At 47.8% G+C, this 14,413-nt stretch overlaps 2 protein-coding genes across 7 annotated transcripts in view; one reads left to right on the forward strand and one right to left on the reverse strand.

Moving 5' to 3' along the window:
* The window catches only part of CYFIP2 (cytoplasmic FMR1 interacting protein 2), a 45,464-nt gene that overhangs the window by 22,634 nt on the left and 8,417 nt on the right, over positions 1-14,413 (forward strand). For 5 of the 6 annotated variants that reach the window (XR_002101158.1, XM_019535282.1, XM_019535285.1 and 2 more), the window contains exons 19-26: positions 75-183; positions 602-721; positions 1,420-1,619; positions 1,876-1,963; positions 7,932-8,075; positions 9,594-9,684; positions 10,775-10,905; positions 14,174-14,246. Coding sequence is in view for 5 of the 6 variants with exons in the window: in XM_019535282.1 (XP_019390827.1) it covers positions 75-183; positions 602-721; positions 1,420-1,619; positions 1,876-1,963; positions 7,932-8,075; positions 9,594-9,684; positions 10,775-10,905; positions 14,174-14,246 (956 nt within the window). In the remaining variant the exon portion in view is untranslated. The remainder of the gene's footprint in view (positions 1-74; positions 184-601; positions 722-1,419; positions 1,620-1,875; positions 1,964-7,931; positions 8,076-9,593; positions 9,685-10,774; positions 10,906-14,173; positions 14,247-14,413) is intronic. The other variant, XM_019535287.1, reaches the window with a different exon arrangement.
* FNDC9 (fibronectin type III domain containing 9) lies at positions 1,976-3,516 on the reverse strand. Its single transcript, XM_019535288.1, is given in 3 exon segments — positions 1,976-2,749; positions 2,751-3,159; positions 3,162-3,516. Coding segments are annotated over 3 exon segments (627 nt in total). The 5' UTR covers positions 3,253-3,516; the 3' UTR covers positions 1,976-2,622.

Consider the following 14,413-nt stretch of genomic DNA (forward strand, 5'->3'; position numbering starts at 1 on the left):
AACACTCGAAAGGATTGAGAGGGGAGAAAGAGAGCTCATCAAACAAATGTGTTGACTATATTTTCCCTTTTCAGTGTCTTATTGGATAAGCGCTTCCGGGCAGAGTGTAAGAATTACGGCGTGATTATTCCTTACCCGCCATCCAACCGCTATGAGACGTTGCTCAAACAGAGACACGTCCAGGTACGATGCACACAGCCAGCCCAGACATTGCAACGGTCCCTTGGTCTCTAGTGGGATTGAACCAGGCCCTGTTCTGAGCTGAACATGTCAGCGCTTAGCTCCCATTATATTGCTGGGTACCATCAAGATGGGTAACAAGCGGTTTCTTACCAGGAAGAAGTCAACAGGCATCTGAATCAAAACCCTCATTCTGCCATGGTGCATTTGCTGGCTAAGGGAAGGGTGTTTGCAATCCTGATTCACAAACTCCTTTTACACAGAGGTAGCCCAAACAGTGGAGTCTGGATCCAGATCCCAACCTTCTCCATGCTCATTCTGGGGCTTAAGTCTGGGTTCATTTTGGAAGCCTTTTACCACCCACTGGATGTATCGTCTCCTGGTTTCCAACATCTAAAGTATCTTCTCCTGTTTCCCACAGCTGCTAGGGAGGTCAATTGACCTGAACAGGCTTATTACCCAGCGCATCTCAGCTGCCATGTACAAGTCGTTAGACCAGGCTATCAGCCGCTTTGAGAGTGAGGACCTGACGTCCATCGTGGTAAGACCCTGAGTGTCTGGGAGGGCCGTAGGACCACTGCCAGCGTACATAGTCCCCTGTGGCATGGCAGTCACACAACAGTGCTGTCCTGTTCCTCTGCATCTCCTCTACTGTAGTATCTGCCTAATTGTAGGTATTTGTACAGTAATGGGAGCCCTACAGTCTGGCCCATTCACACATCGGTGGCTGCATTATCCATTAACAATATATAAACTGTGGTGTGGCTGTTAGCAGGGCTTTTTGTGGAGCTCAAACAGTACAGACTTGTGACCTGGGAGAAGAAAGTCCTGAGTTTTATCCCTTCTGAGATGCTGATTGCAGCAGCTTTGTGTATCGGGCTCGAAGCCACGCACACAGGGGCATCAGAGTCAAGCAGTGTAAAATTAAAGTTTCCACCTTGCCATGATCCTGACGTGAGAGCCAGAACGGGCTCAGCGGGGAACAAATTAGTTTCACCACCCGCGGGGGCCCCTTGAGTGAAAGCGCAAGTGATCTTGGCCTTTGAGTTAAATGGATGCCTTTTGCATTTGTCACACTGGGAAGACTGCCTGCATACATGTGTGCGTGTGTACGTGTGTGTGGGTGGGTGTGCATGTGTGTAAAATGCAATCCCTTCCTTGCTGATTGAATGAGACTTTTCTGTGTCCATCCCGATCACGCATTCAAGTCTTCTGCCCTTGCTGCTTTGCCCGGGGCAGGAACTGGAGTGGCTTTTGGAGATCAATCGCCTGACCCACCGGCTGCTGTGCAAACACATGACTTTGGACAGCTTCGACGCCATGTTTCGGGAGGCCAATCACAATGTCTCCGCGCCATACGGACGCATCACCCTGCACGTCTTCTGGGAGCTGAACTTTGACTTCCTGCCCAACTATTGCTACAACGGATCCACCAACAGGTAAGAGGACACAACCTCCGAGGATGCCCCCGGAAGCCCTAGCCCTAAACCAGGCTTCACTCAGAGGTACCCATTCCACTTTGGCTTCCGCATGCCCCATGGCAGGAGGGTTTTCATGCCATGTTTTGCAGCGTTGCATCTCTTGGATGGATTAACACCCATTTTCACTGCACTCACCCTGGAAAGAGCCCCCCGAGGTTTGCACGTCATATGACCGACATGCGGTTTACTAGCACCATTTTAACCCATCCCGCAGGTTTGTACGGACGGCAATACCCTTCACCCAGGAGCCGCAGCGGGACAAGCCAGCCAATGTCCAGCCCTATTACCTCTACGGATCAAAGGTCAGTAAAGAACCACATCAGCCATCAAAAGTCAAGGAAAGGACTTTATTAGGCAGAGAGCAATGAGGACGTGGAGATTGTTCACCAGGAGGGAAATAGCGGGCATGCTTCATAAAATGAACAGCAGAAACAAATATAGGAGACGGTGTTGGTTTGCTGAGGCAGAAAAGCCGTGCAAAGGAGAAGGAGCATGGGATTCGTTGCATCTCCACTTTCCCCTCCTCTGTGCATGACTGGCAGGGTGCAAGCAAGCCCACTGCACTGCGACCAAGACCCTGAGCCAGCCCCCTCGAAAGGTGCAGGGTTGAGTGAATGGGGGCTGGGAGAGCTCAGAAAGGGGTGGCAGGAGGGCTGAAAAGCAAGCTCTCCTCCTGGGAAAGATGCTGGGGTACTGGTTTAGTGAGCTGAAAGAGGGAGGGTCTAAATTACTTCCCCAAAGCCTGGACAGCACGGAGGAAGGTGGTATGGGAGATGGATTTTCCCCTTTCAATAAATAAGTATAACAGCTACATGATATGACTGCCTTCCACAATTGCCATTTTCTGTCCCAAAAAGATTCAGCCCCCAGCCATGAAAGGAAAAACCAAGGTGGGTCACATCCGTGTTAGCAGGGGGAGCTGAGGAACAAGCCACTGTGCTTTTGCTCCTCGCTTTCACCCTCACTTCAGCCCATGCTGCGGCAGGATGGCCCTTTTATTGTCGCTGTTCTTGTATGGAAAGAAGTGCCAACGGGAGGCACAGGGACTGTCCCTTGAGTAGCTGGAGCTCCCCAGGAGCACGGTGGTCTTCCAGGAGTTCATCCCTCAGCACAGCAGTCACGGTCCCATCCGCCGGCTCACCCGGTTCGCCCTCTGGGTTGGTGCAGGACGGCCGCGAAGGCTTGCAGCCCCTCGGGGACCAGCACTGCAGGCAGCCATATGCCGAGATGTCCATAAAGCACAGCAGCAAGAGGCTGCTCCCTACCCGCAGCGAGGGGACGGCTGTGTGCCCAGAGCCCCCAAAGGCCAGAGGCTGCCGGTTGAGGGTGCAGACGGGCATGCAATGGTTGCTGGAGGGAAACGCGTGTTTACATGCGACGCACGTAATGTAGACAGTGGAGGGGTTGAGTCTGCGGAGGACGAGGGAGCTCAGGGCATGGGGGACCCGCTCCTCGCGGTGCAAGTTCTGGCGCAAGTCGCCTGCAAAGATGCTGTTCCCATGACGTGGGAATAGCTCTCTGGGCAGGGGATGTTTGTGGACCAAGAGACAGTCGCGCTTGCGTAAGAGATGTTGTGGACCTCCACGTTCATTGCTGAAACGAGAAGCAGGGAAAGACTTTGTCTACTGGTACAGCAAAACCCAGGGGCGTCCGTCACACACTTTCCACCGGTCTGGTAGGGGCTGGCTGGAGATCAGGTCCAGAAAGGCTTCAATAATAACAGCAGTGAGCAATATCCAAAGCCCACTGGAAAGCAGGGAAACAATTTAGTGAAAAAAAAAGTTTTTAAACCCCAAGGTTTGTCATCCTAATTTTGGGGAGGAGAAAAGAAAACTTTTGAATGGGGAGGGGGAAAAAAATGTTCACAAAAAGTTTTTAAAATGTTCCTCAAAATTAGAAAACAATGCAATAATGTTCTTCCAGCTCAAATCCTCTCCTCAGAGCTCCTCGGCTCGTTGGCAATGGTTATTTCTGTTTGGCTTGTTACCATTATAACCTCCCAGAGCCACGAGTGTCAGAAGCGGGTGGATATATTCAGCATCGAGCCCGTAATGCTCTCATTTCTGTTTTGGACACTTGCAAAGCCCCCAGTGCTATTTCACCAGCACAGCCACAGTCTTTAATGTAGTCATCCTCCAACACCCCTAGGCTTTTCATTTAAAGGACCATTTAGCTCGGTTGGTTTGAGCATGGTCTAATCCCACCAAGGTCAATGTGCGATCCCTGGTTGGGCTACATGATCTCTTGAGCCTTATTTCTCTATGATCCCATCTCAACAAGGAAGTGACAGGTCTGACATAGCGAACAGGATGGGTTCATACAGATTGCTTAGTTCCTTTTCAGCCAAGGGCTCCTTTGCACCGGTTTCCTAGGCAGAAACTTTGCGAAGAGTACGAATAACAAAACTCTTAGACTGATGAACAGTTCAGCCCAAGACCATGTCTGGTTTGCGCTCCTCATAAATCTGTTCATTTTAAATCACGGCGCCGTAGCACGCACCGAGAACGCGCCTAACAATTCTGACATTTGCCTAAGCCGTAGCTTAATTTACGGCTTTCGGAAGCACGACGTCTTCCTGTGTGCTTGCAGAGGACCTTGATCTTGCGTGGATGCTAGTGGGCTGCAAATTTTAAAACAACGTTAAATAAAATAACAGTGGAGCGCAGCTGGTTCTTCCTCGGGATACAGACCCTGAGCACCGGGCTCATTAGAGAGGTGGAGCAGGGGCAGCTTCAGCCTGGAGCTGTTTGGATCAGACCTGTGCTAGGTAGGCTGCCTCCTGGCTTCGCCGTGGGATCTCTCCCTACAGATCTTCCTGCAAGGCAGAAGCTTGCAGGTCTGTTCTCCCCACCATTGGCAATCTTGAATAATTTAAACAAAAGCTCCCTAGTTGCATTTTCTCTCTGTCTTCTTCCCTCTTTTCTAAGTTGTTTTTAATTAAAGCAGCATCTCATCTCCACCGGTGCCTGATCTCCCACATTCCTCCACAAACAGTAGCCCACAGGCGCACCGAGCTCGGGATGGACGCCGTTATTAAGAAGCCATTTACCTTTGCTTGCACTTGTCTTAAGAAATGGTTGATTAACGTTCAGTTGTTCAGCATGAATCCGAGTTAGCCGCACCGGCCCCTTCTCTCTCCGGCCAGAATCCCTGGCATCTCCTTTGGGTGCCTGCTGCTTAAATCCATCACCATCCACTGCCTTGTATTATACCCTCCACTGATTACATCATCACTCACCATAGCAACCAATAGGAAACAGTAGTTAAGCATTTTTTAGCGATTCAGTAAATGCTACCCCTAAAAGCGTAAAAGAAATGCCTGTCCCCGAGGCTGGTCCGTGGTTTGACTTGGATTCTGGAGAACTGGGGGAGAGGGAGCGCAGAGTTTGAGCGTAGGCTAGAAAAACACTTGCCTGGGATGGTTTAGATGGGGATGACTCTAAAGTAGAGTCAGGAAAGGGGCTTTTCATCAGGTATAAACATGAGGCGTGAGAAAAGCCAGGGGGATAACTGCCATTACTCTCTTATGTCTAAACCATGGGAAGGTGCCCGTCCCTCCCACTCCCAACCTGCCCACGTTCCCAGCCTCCCGGCCTGATTCAGGAACCAGGCTCCCAAACCACAGGCTTTCGACAGACATCCACAGCCGTGCCCTAAAGGCAGAGAGAGGTGACAGCTGAGGCTTGGGACAGTCCCAACACACGCCAGAGCGCTAGATTCAGCAGCAAAAAAGGGAGCAGACTGCTATCGACTCGAGCCCTGGAGGTGGCTGGATGGTGATGGGGAGAAGGTGATGCTTCGTAGCCAGCTTGCCTGTTCAGCTGTTTCGTCTTTAAAGATACTGGTGTCATTTCTACCGCCTACGGTCTCTAACCCAAGCTGTGCATTTCACCCATAGTTGGAGCTGCACTTCCCTTGCTCGGAGACGTGGGATTATTATTAGTTTCCTCCTTTTGTTGAATATGTTAAGCTCAGAGAAATGTGCATCTTAATCAGATATTTCTTTCATTAGACCAACTAAACAGTTGCAAAAAAAGGTTGCAACTATTTCATTGGTCTGATAAAAGATAACGCCTCTACCCAAAGAGTTTGTCTGTCTTTGTGCTTAGACCAGCACAGCTACAGCCTGGATCCCTAAAATATTAACACACCTAGTTGTTTCACTGAAATCTGTGGGTGTCTCCCCTGGGCTCTGGGTCAGTCTCTCAGGGCCAGGTGCATTTAGGTACCACGTGGACATTTTCCAAAGCACCTGACACCTACACAGAAGAAAAGCAATTCAAATGTGCAGGAGAAATGCATTTACATCTCGGCTGTTGCCAGCCCATGTGTCCTGTGTGCTTGAGATGGTTCTCAATTTGCCAGTACGGCACGTACTTCCCTCCCCTATAATGTACCGCATGACTGGGGCAGAAGGGGATCTCCTTCACACCCTCCTGGCCCACAAAGGTCTGCTCCTGTGGAGCGTATGATATGAAATGCTGCTCGTGGCACAAGCGAGTCACAGGCCGGACAAGATGCAATTTGTCACTGAGATGCAATGCATTGCATTTTAACCAGAGATCTTTTGACACATGCAAGGTTGGGGTAGTGGTCGCATCTCCCTTGAGGGGGGGTGGGTGTGCAAGGTGCCAGGTGATTTTTTCAGGGATGCATTTGGTGCTGCTTGCTGATTCGTGCAGCAATTACTCTAATTTAGAGGAAGAAAGGGGCACCGATAGCTACTGAGCATGAGAGAGGAGGGCACAGCCTCTGAATCGGATCTTTCTGGACCTCAAATGCTGGAAGCTGCAAAGGAGAGAGGAATGGGGGAAAAATCCAGTTCATGCTGCCTTTCAGCCTCCACTCTCTGCCTCTGTGTGACAGGAGACAGGGCAAGATGGACCTGCGGTCTGACCCAGTACATGCAATCCTTGTGTTCTTACGAGCTGGGGGAGGAGATGGGGCACGCAGCTATTTCCTCTGGGGGGCTGGAGCCCTGATTGAACACTTCTATTTCAGAGCAAAACCCAAGTGCACGCTGCATTTAGCTGTCTTGGTTAAAACTGACTCGCCGTCCTTGAATCGATTCCCCCCTCCTCTCCTTTCTGCTTGGTTCCTCCATGAACATTGCAGGAACAAAATGCTGCAGCGACCTATATGTTGCCCTGAGACCAAGTAAAAAGTCCCATGGAGTCAGGAGCCAGGCTAGACCCTGCAGTCCAATTATGAGCTGGTGTCCCACCCACCGGGCCAAATTAAACCGTCGCATCCCTGCACAAACATGCACGGACACGTAAGAAGGGCATCATGGAGACTCCCACATTGGCCCCATCAGGATCTCTTCCATGTCTCTTCCTACTGCTGTCAGCTTGTTGGCTGAGCAGCTGCTGCAGATCCAGCTGTGCTGAGCAACAGCTGTTTCAAGCAGGTGCCCAGAAGAGACTTCTCTCCCCCTGTTTGCTTAACACCGTCCACTGTGTTATCTCTCCTCCTCCCCCTCCCAGCCCCTGTTCTTACAATGCGTTTCATCCAACTTGTCATGTCCTATCCCATGCCCACGGTGGGCAGCCACTCTCTTTGCTGCTTGTCTGTACAGCGCAAATCGGGGCTTGATACTTAAACGACATCCCTGGGTGCTACCCTGATAGGCAGGATTGATAAGAATAACTGGCTGGAACCGAGCGTGTGTGGGAGCCCTGTCTGTAGGCTAAAAGGGAGCAAAAGCGATAACACCAGCCGTGGAGGCCCCGAGGGGAAGGAGCGCTTCAGAGAAAGGCAGAGCAAAACAGGCTCCACAAGACGGGTGGTGAACACTCCCGCTTGAGGGAAGCTGTAGCAAAGGTAGTAAATATTTGCACGGTGGCAGTGCCAAGAGCTCTGCCCTTTTTATGCCAAGAGGCAAGTGCAATTTAAAGGGCCCAAACCGACAGAAGCAACAGCTGTTGCTTATATGATGCCCAGGTGACAGCAGCGTTGGCACACGCGTATATGCCTCCCTCCTGAGAAGACACCAGACTGGCTCGTCTTGGACAGGTATCACAGGGGGTGTTAGCAAGCAAAAAGGAGGCTGATAAAGAACAAAGTGTCCAAGCTCCAATCTAAACTGAGACCTCAGCATTCATTGCCTGTCCCACGAAGGAGAAGCGAAGCGTGGATAGGAAAGCACGTGTTCCCCTCGTCTTCCTTTAAAGCATATAAGCACCAGTGGGGCACAAGATGTGGCTTTGGAAAGGATGGGGACTAGTGTCCTTTCACCTGGTAACTGTCTTTGTGCCTCTTCCCTTCTAGCCTCTCAACATTGCCTACAGCCACATCTACAGCTCCTACCGCAACTTTGTGGGGCCGCCTCACTTCAAGACGATCTGCCGGCTCCTGGGCTACCAAGGGATCGCCGTCGTCATGGAGGAGTTGCTGAAGATTGTCAAGAGCCTGGTAATGATGACCCGGACCAAGGGACAGGAGGAACCTCAGCCCTTAAGGGTGGCTTGGGATGGGGTTGGGGTGTCAGCCTTGAATTTGGGTGTTTTGCTTGGCTGGTCAAATGCAGGCTCCTAAATTTACCAAGATTTAGACACCCATTGGTGGAGCCTGGCTATCACAGGTGCTGAGGAATCCTATTCACTTTACAAGGAGGTTTTAGGGATCTTGGGCTTGGCCCTTGGCTGGCATGGCCCAGACAGTGCCACTTGCAGGGGATGGGACTGTACCAGGCGAGCGCCGAGCCCGGCTCCATCGCCTGTGAATGGTGCTGCAGCACATGTCCATCCCCCAGGTGTCCAGCCTCAGCGAGGGTGCGGAGGAGCTGGTATAAGTCAACCCCATATTTCTGATTCAAAAAGTTAGGTCGACTTATGTACCAGATCTACAAAATTCTTAATTTTTGGATCAGAAAAATGGGATTGACATATATACCATGTCAACCTATACACCATGAAATATGGTAGGCCAGATTTTTCAGAGGAAATATCTCTCTGCTGCTTCAGGTCTCACTGAGACAGAGGAGAAATAGGAGCACTCAGCATAATATGTGTTTCGGTCACGTTCAACCACAAAAATAGACCCCTTTTTTTTGTTGGCGAGATTCTTTTGACCTGCCAGCAGTATTTCTTACAATTGCTTTAGTTTATTTTTGCCGTAATGTCATGGCATCTTCTTGAGGTTTTCAAGCAGGGAAGTACTAAACTGAGGGCATCAGGGTTGCCTGGAACAAGACATGAAGGAGTCTTCAGTGCCATTTTCAAGAAAGACTTTTAAAGCATCTGGAAATCCTGCTTGTGCAAACAGACACACAGTTGCAGCGCATGAAAGGGTAAAAAATGTGGTGTGTACATATGCCCTTAGTGGAGAAAGCTCTAGCTGGTGTCTTCCATTATAAGTAATGGGAGCAGAGATGAGGCTTAGGTCTGGGTAAACTGAGTCCTACTTTCAAACAGTCCCAAAAGCTAGGACCAAGCTTCAAAGTAGAATCTATATAAAACCATGAGTTCATTTCAGGATAAGGTCATAAAAGGCTCCAGGTTTGTTTGGTAAACTTGGGCTGAACATTTTTTTTCCCTTTTTTAAGTAATGAAGCCCACAACAGATGTTCGTGCGAGAGGAAGTTCCATAAATAAGGTTTCCTCTCATTCCATAATGAGGGTTTCCTGCTTTGTTTCCTGCGATTCCACAAAGTGTCTGTTTTCAAGTGCTTATTCAAGGCATTCACAAATAAATGACTCTAGCCATAAGTACAAGAGAGCACTTCCAGACTGGCTGGCACAGAATTTATTGCAAACATCAAGTAAAACTATACATGCATTGGCATTAGCAGAGTCAACAGGAAGTAACTTAATATTCATTCATGCAGATCCAACATATTCACATCTCTTGCTACATCCACTTTTCAAATGAATACATCATCTATAGAGACCCAGCATCTCAAAGTAGTGTCTCTCCTGTTTTCTCTGACAGTTACAAGGGACCATCCTGCAGTACGTGAAAACGTTGATAGAAGTGATGCCCAAGATATGCCGCTTGCCAAGACATGAATATGGATCTCCAGGTTAGTGGCAGGACTAACCAGGTGTGTGGCTGTCCAGGCTTTAATATGAAGAACAATAAATACTTATATTATATTATAAAAGATCATGGATTTGATTCTTATGAAATCAAATGTGTAGCATCGTGAAGCTTATGCTATAACATTTTTCTTAAATCCTGTCTGGTGCAACCTTGGCAGCCTTCTTGTAAATACTGGGAACGAGAAAAAAATTGGCCTGCTGTGTAAACTGTCTTACAACCTTAATTCAAGAGCTGTGACTGTAACTATAATGCCTCTTATTTAACTGGGCATCTAAGAGCCAGCATCAGAAAGTCCACTTCTGATCACAGAGCATATGCAAAAAAAACCTGCAGTGAGAAAGTGTTATTGAAAGTATCTGCCTGGGAACACAAGTTGCTGATATGGAACTCATTATATGATAGATAGATAGATATTCACTATACTATTGAGAGAGAGAGAGAGATATCCATAGATATTCACTGTATATATGTAGATAGATAGATTGATAGATATTCACTATATATATGTGTATATGTAATTAGATTGATAGGTCAATAGATAGGTATTTGCTATATATATGTATATATGCAGATAGATAGATATTCACTTTGTAGATAGAGATGTGTGTATATAGTACATTTATATATATATGTATGTATATGTGTGTGTATATATATATGTATGTATGTATATGTGTATACACACACACACACATATACGTTTTGCTTTGAAGATCTTTTTAACTTTATTTCTGTGGAGTTGTTACAGATATATAAAGCAGCACTTAGTCCAAGATTAAATGTAAGAAGTCCTTTTCCTACCCCCTGTTTCCGGGCCTGTATAACTCCTTTGACTTGAGGCGAGTAAGCGCTAATTTACAGAGATGTACATGAGAGGAGATTAAGGCTCCCTGGGTGGAGACTTCTCTTAAATCCTGGTGATAGAAGAATGTTTTTATTTTTTAATACTCGGCAGTCTGGGATCACAGGGAGCCACCAAGAAAACAGTTTGACCCTGAGCAGGCTGTTGGCTAGTCTGGATGTGCTGTTTGTTCTTCCTTTCCTCACTGGGTCTCCTTGTGTCTCCTTAGGTATCTTGGAGTTCTTCCATCACCAGCTGAAGGACATCATTGAGTATGCAGAGCTGAAGACTGATGTCTTCCAAAGCCTTAGGGAAGTGGGCAACGCTATTCTGTTCTGTCTTCTCATTGAGCAGGCCCTGGTAAGGCCAACTCTCCTGTTGTAAAGGTTATGCTCTACCACTGCTACTGTACTAACCATCTAATGAGGCTCTTTCATTGGGAGCCAACTAAAACAAATAGGGAACAGGAAACAACCTGGGTTGGTGACAATGAGAACCAGTGCAGCTGGCAAGGAGCCTAACATTGAACCTGAATTTTGGAGGACCTAGCCTCAAACGTAGGATCCACAGTAATCCCAGTGATGTTTAGACTCCTGGTCAGATCCAGCATCAGAAAGGGCCAGTACCTGGATCCGATTCTGGACTGGAGGATCTTCAGGAGATCTTTGTTATATGTGTGTGCAGCACCCAAAACACTGGAGTCCTGATCCCTGAGTGGACCCGTGGCCCAACCACCCCACTTATATTAAATCAGTATTAATGAAGCAGCTAGAGAGGGAGGGACTCGCCCTAGAACAGCTTGTCTTGAGAGGTTTCTTGGGCCCTGTCTTTGCTACAGAATTAACTTGAATGTTGCCTCTAAGTCAAAACCCATCCGTGCACACTCCCCCTTATCTCCTATGAGGTGGGCCTTTTAAACATGAGTTGGCTGGTCCATCAGAAGTGATGGCTTGCGTTAGCCCAACATCCACCACCTGCAAATATGACCACACCATGCAGCTCAAGTATTCCCTGGTCAGGAATTTTTCAACAAAGACCTTTCCATAGGGAAATGCCAATTCATTGCAATAGGTCTGCAGGAGCTTATCAGTTTGGATAAGACTTTCAATGAAAAGATTTACAATATGCAGTAACTGGGAAAAGCCACCTCTAAAAATCCACCTGGGATTAGGGCCTACTTCTAAGTCCACTTAAGTCAACTGAACTCCTACTAAGTTCAGTGTCTTTAACCCGACCCTGCTGACTACCTCTTCATGAGCATCAGGAATTCACACACACGTTGTAAGTTGGTCTACAAGAATGTCCTTGTTTTATACATTGACAAAGCCACTGATTTATTAAGCTGGGCCTAATCACATGCTTAAGACATATGCTAGCAAAAGACAGCTGCCTTCCAGGCTCATTCATGACCAATCCCAAGGTATAGTGCTTTTCATGACATGCTGTTGTGGACGACAATATTTTATGATAACTTAGGCCATCTCTACAGCCTAAAAGAAACCCAGTCTTTTAGAGTTATAAATTTAAGGAGGTTCAGTCAGATTAGATCTGATTAGATGAACATCCCAGAATGCATTCTAATATTCTCCTAATGAAGGTCTAACGCCATGGGAATAACTGATCTCATGGTTGCTCCGTGACAGTTGTTGAACTATTAGATTGCATTCTGCTGTTGGCTGGTAGAGAGTGCTCCGATTTCATGTTGGAAATACATTTCATTCCCTTTTTATTTTGTTACTTACGAGTGACTTTCTCAAAGGAATTCCTGCTGTAGGGGGTGACCAAGGGGGAATGTGTTACTTGTGACAAATGCTTGCTCAGGTAATGGGGAAATACAAGCTGCTGCTGGTGGAAACAGTTTCCCTTGAAGTTGGATGTAGCTATGATAGAATCTCTTTTCTCCTAGAAAGATGGTTCTGCCACCACGGGAGTGTCTACACGTGCATTTACTACGCAGTAAATTTACTGCACAGTATGTTACTACACAGTAAGCAGATTTAGACTGGCATTTACACATGCAGGCATTAAAGCTCAGTAACACTGTATTTGGACTGACTTGTGAGTAGAGTTACTCTCAAGTCAGTCCACACGCACAATGTTACTGTGCAGTTAAGCATCTACACGTGCAATGCTGAGCAGTAACTAATCAGGCATAAATTTGTTGGCATATGTCACCATAGTTACTGCACAATACAGACCTGCACATGTAGACATATGCCCGTACTGCGCAGTAATTTTTGGTCACTGCACAGTAACGTAGGTTTGTGTCTAAATGTGCATGTGTAGACATGCCCCATTATATAACCAAGACAGCAAGCAGGCACCAAACTCCTTTCCCACCCACCTCTCACCATCCACGTGAGAAGCCACAGGGTCAATACGTGACTCAGGACTCTGTTCCTTCCCCTCCACCACCAGCGCTGACTATGTGCCAAGCTGCATTCTCACAAACACCCCAGAGCATTTCTGTACAAGTGCCCATAGTTTCATTCCCACCCCCTGAATAGCCCACGCCACCAATGAAGACTAAGGTGTTCTTGGGATGCTGGGTTGCCCACTCATGCATCCCAATCAGAAAGATCCTCCTATACCATAAAGTAGCCCTGTTCGAGTCCCTCCGTCCAGACCCGATCATTTCCACGACTCAGCCCTGGGCCCTCCCCAGCACATCCGAGTCCTCAGGACAAGCCCAGACCTGAAAGCACGTCCTGCCCAGAAGTCTGCAGAAACAAGCTCATGCTTCATGGTGTAGTGCCTCTGTTCGCAGCTCCAAATCACCTGGGTGTTCCCTGCTGCTGTATCCCATTGCAAACTCATACACGATTTGCCATCAGCCATCCCTGTGAAGTCTCCTTCAGCTTCCCTGCTCCCAGCTTCTCCCTCTTGTGCCTCTGTGTCTGGGCTTGGTTCTCCCCAAGCTTCTGGCATGTGTTTTTTCATGTGGCGGTTCATGTCGTTATTCTGCTCTGGCCTTCTTTGTATTACTGCCCTGTGCTCCCCAGTTCACACGACATCTAGAGTCCGGTCTAGCTGGGGATGGTGCTGCTTGGAGCAGGGGCTTGGACTAGATGTGACCTCCTGAGGTCCTTGCCAACCCTCATTTTCTATGACGCTATGGTCTGCAAGTATTGACTGCAATCCCTTATTGAAAACAACCTAATTTCAGACACATCTCTTATTGTAACAGCCCCAGGGATTGGTATATTTGTCAAGCCTTAGAGCCATTTAGTCGAGGAGCTCTTCCCTCTTTCCACCAAAAGTCTATCTGGAGAAGTAAATGACAGGAAGCCATCACATTAGAATAAAATAATTCTTCGTTCTTCTTTATCGGCTTCGGGTCTCGCTATTAGCAGAGGGGCAAGAAGACCACATCAAAGCTCTGGATTTGTATGGACAAGACGTTCTTTAACAGAGCTATCCAAAGCCATCTGGTTCAGGTTTAAAGGGCTTAGGGGAGGTATTTTTTTTTCCAGTTTCAGTTCACATGGGTTTAAATGACCGAACTGCAGTGGATCAGAACAAGCACCTTACAGGTGAATGTGGCCATGTGCTCTCACCAAGCCAGACGGTCAGTCCCGAATGGACATTTTTTTTTTAACCTATTTTATCTTTCTTCCTCCTGCCTCAGTCCCAGGAAGAAGTTTGTGATTTGCTGCATGCTGCTCCCTTCCAAAATATTTTGCCCAGGGTCTACATCAAAGGTAAGGAGACCATAGAGAAACAGTGGGCAGAGCTCACTGCTTAATCCCCTCCCCAGAAGGAGTGTATCTCCTATATTCTGGCTACAGATGGTTTCTTCCCATGTTTTCTTCCCCTTCTGGTGGAAATGTGGATCTCATGGAAATTCAGGCAGCAAGTTAATGTTAAC

Source organism: Crocodylus porosus, unplaced genomic scaffold, assembly GCF_001723895.1.
Source record: "Crocodylus porosus isolate Cpor-Errol unplaced genomic scaffold, CroPor_comp1, whole genome shotgun sequence".
In the NCBI taxonomy this organism is placed as follows: Eukaryota; Metazoa; Chordata; order Crocodylia; family Crocodylidae; genus Crocodylus; species Crocodylus porosus.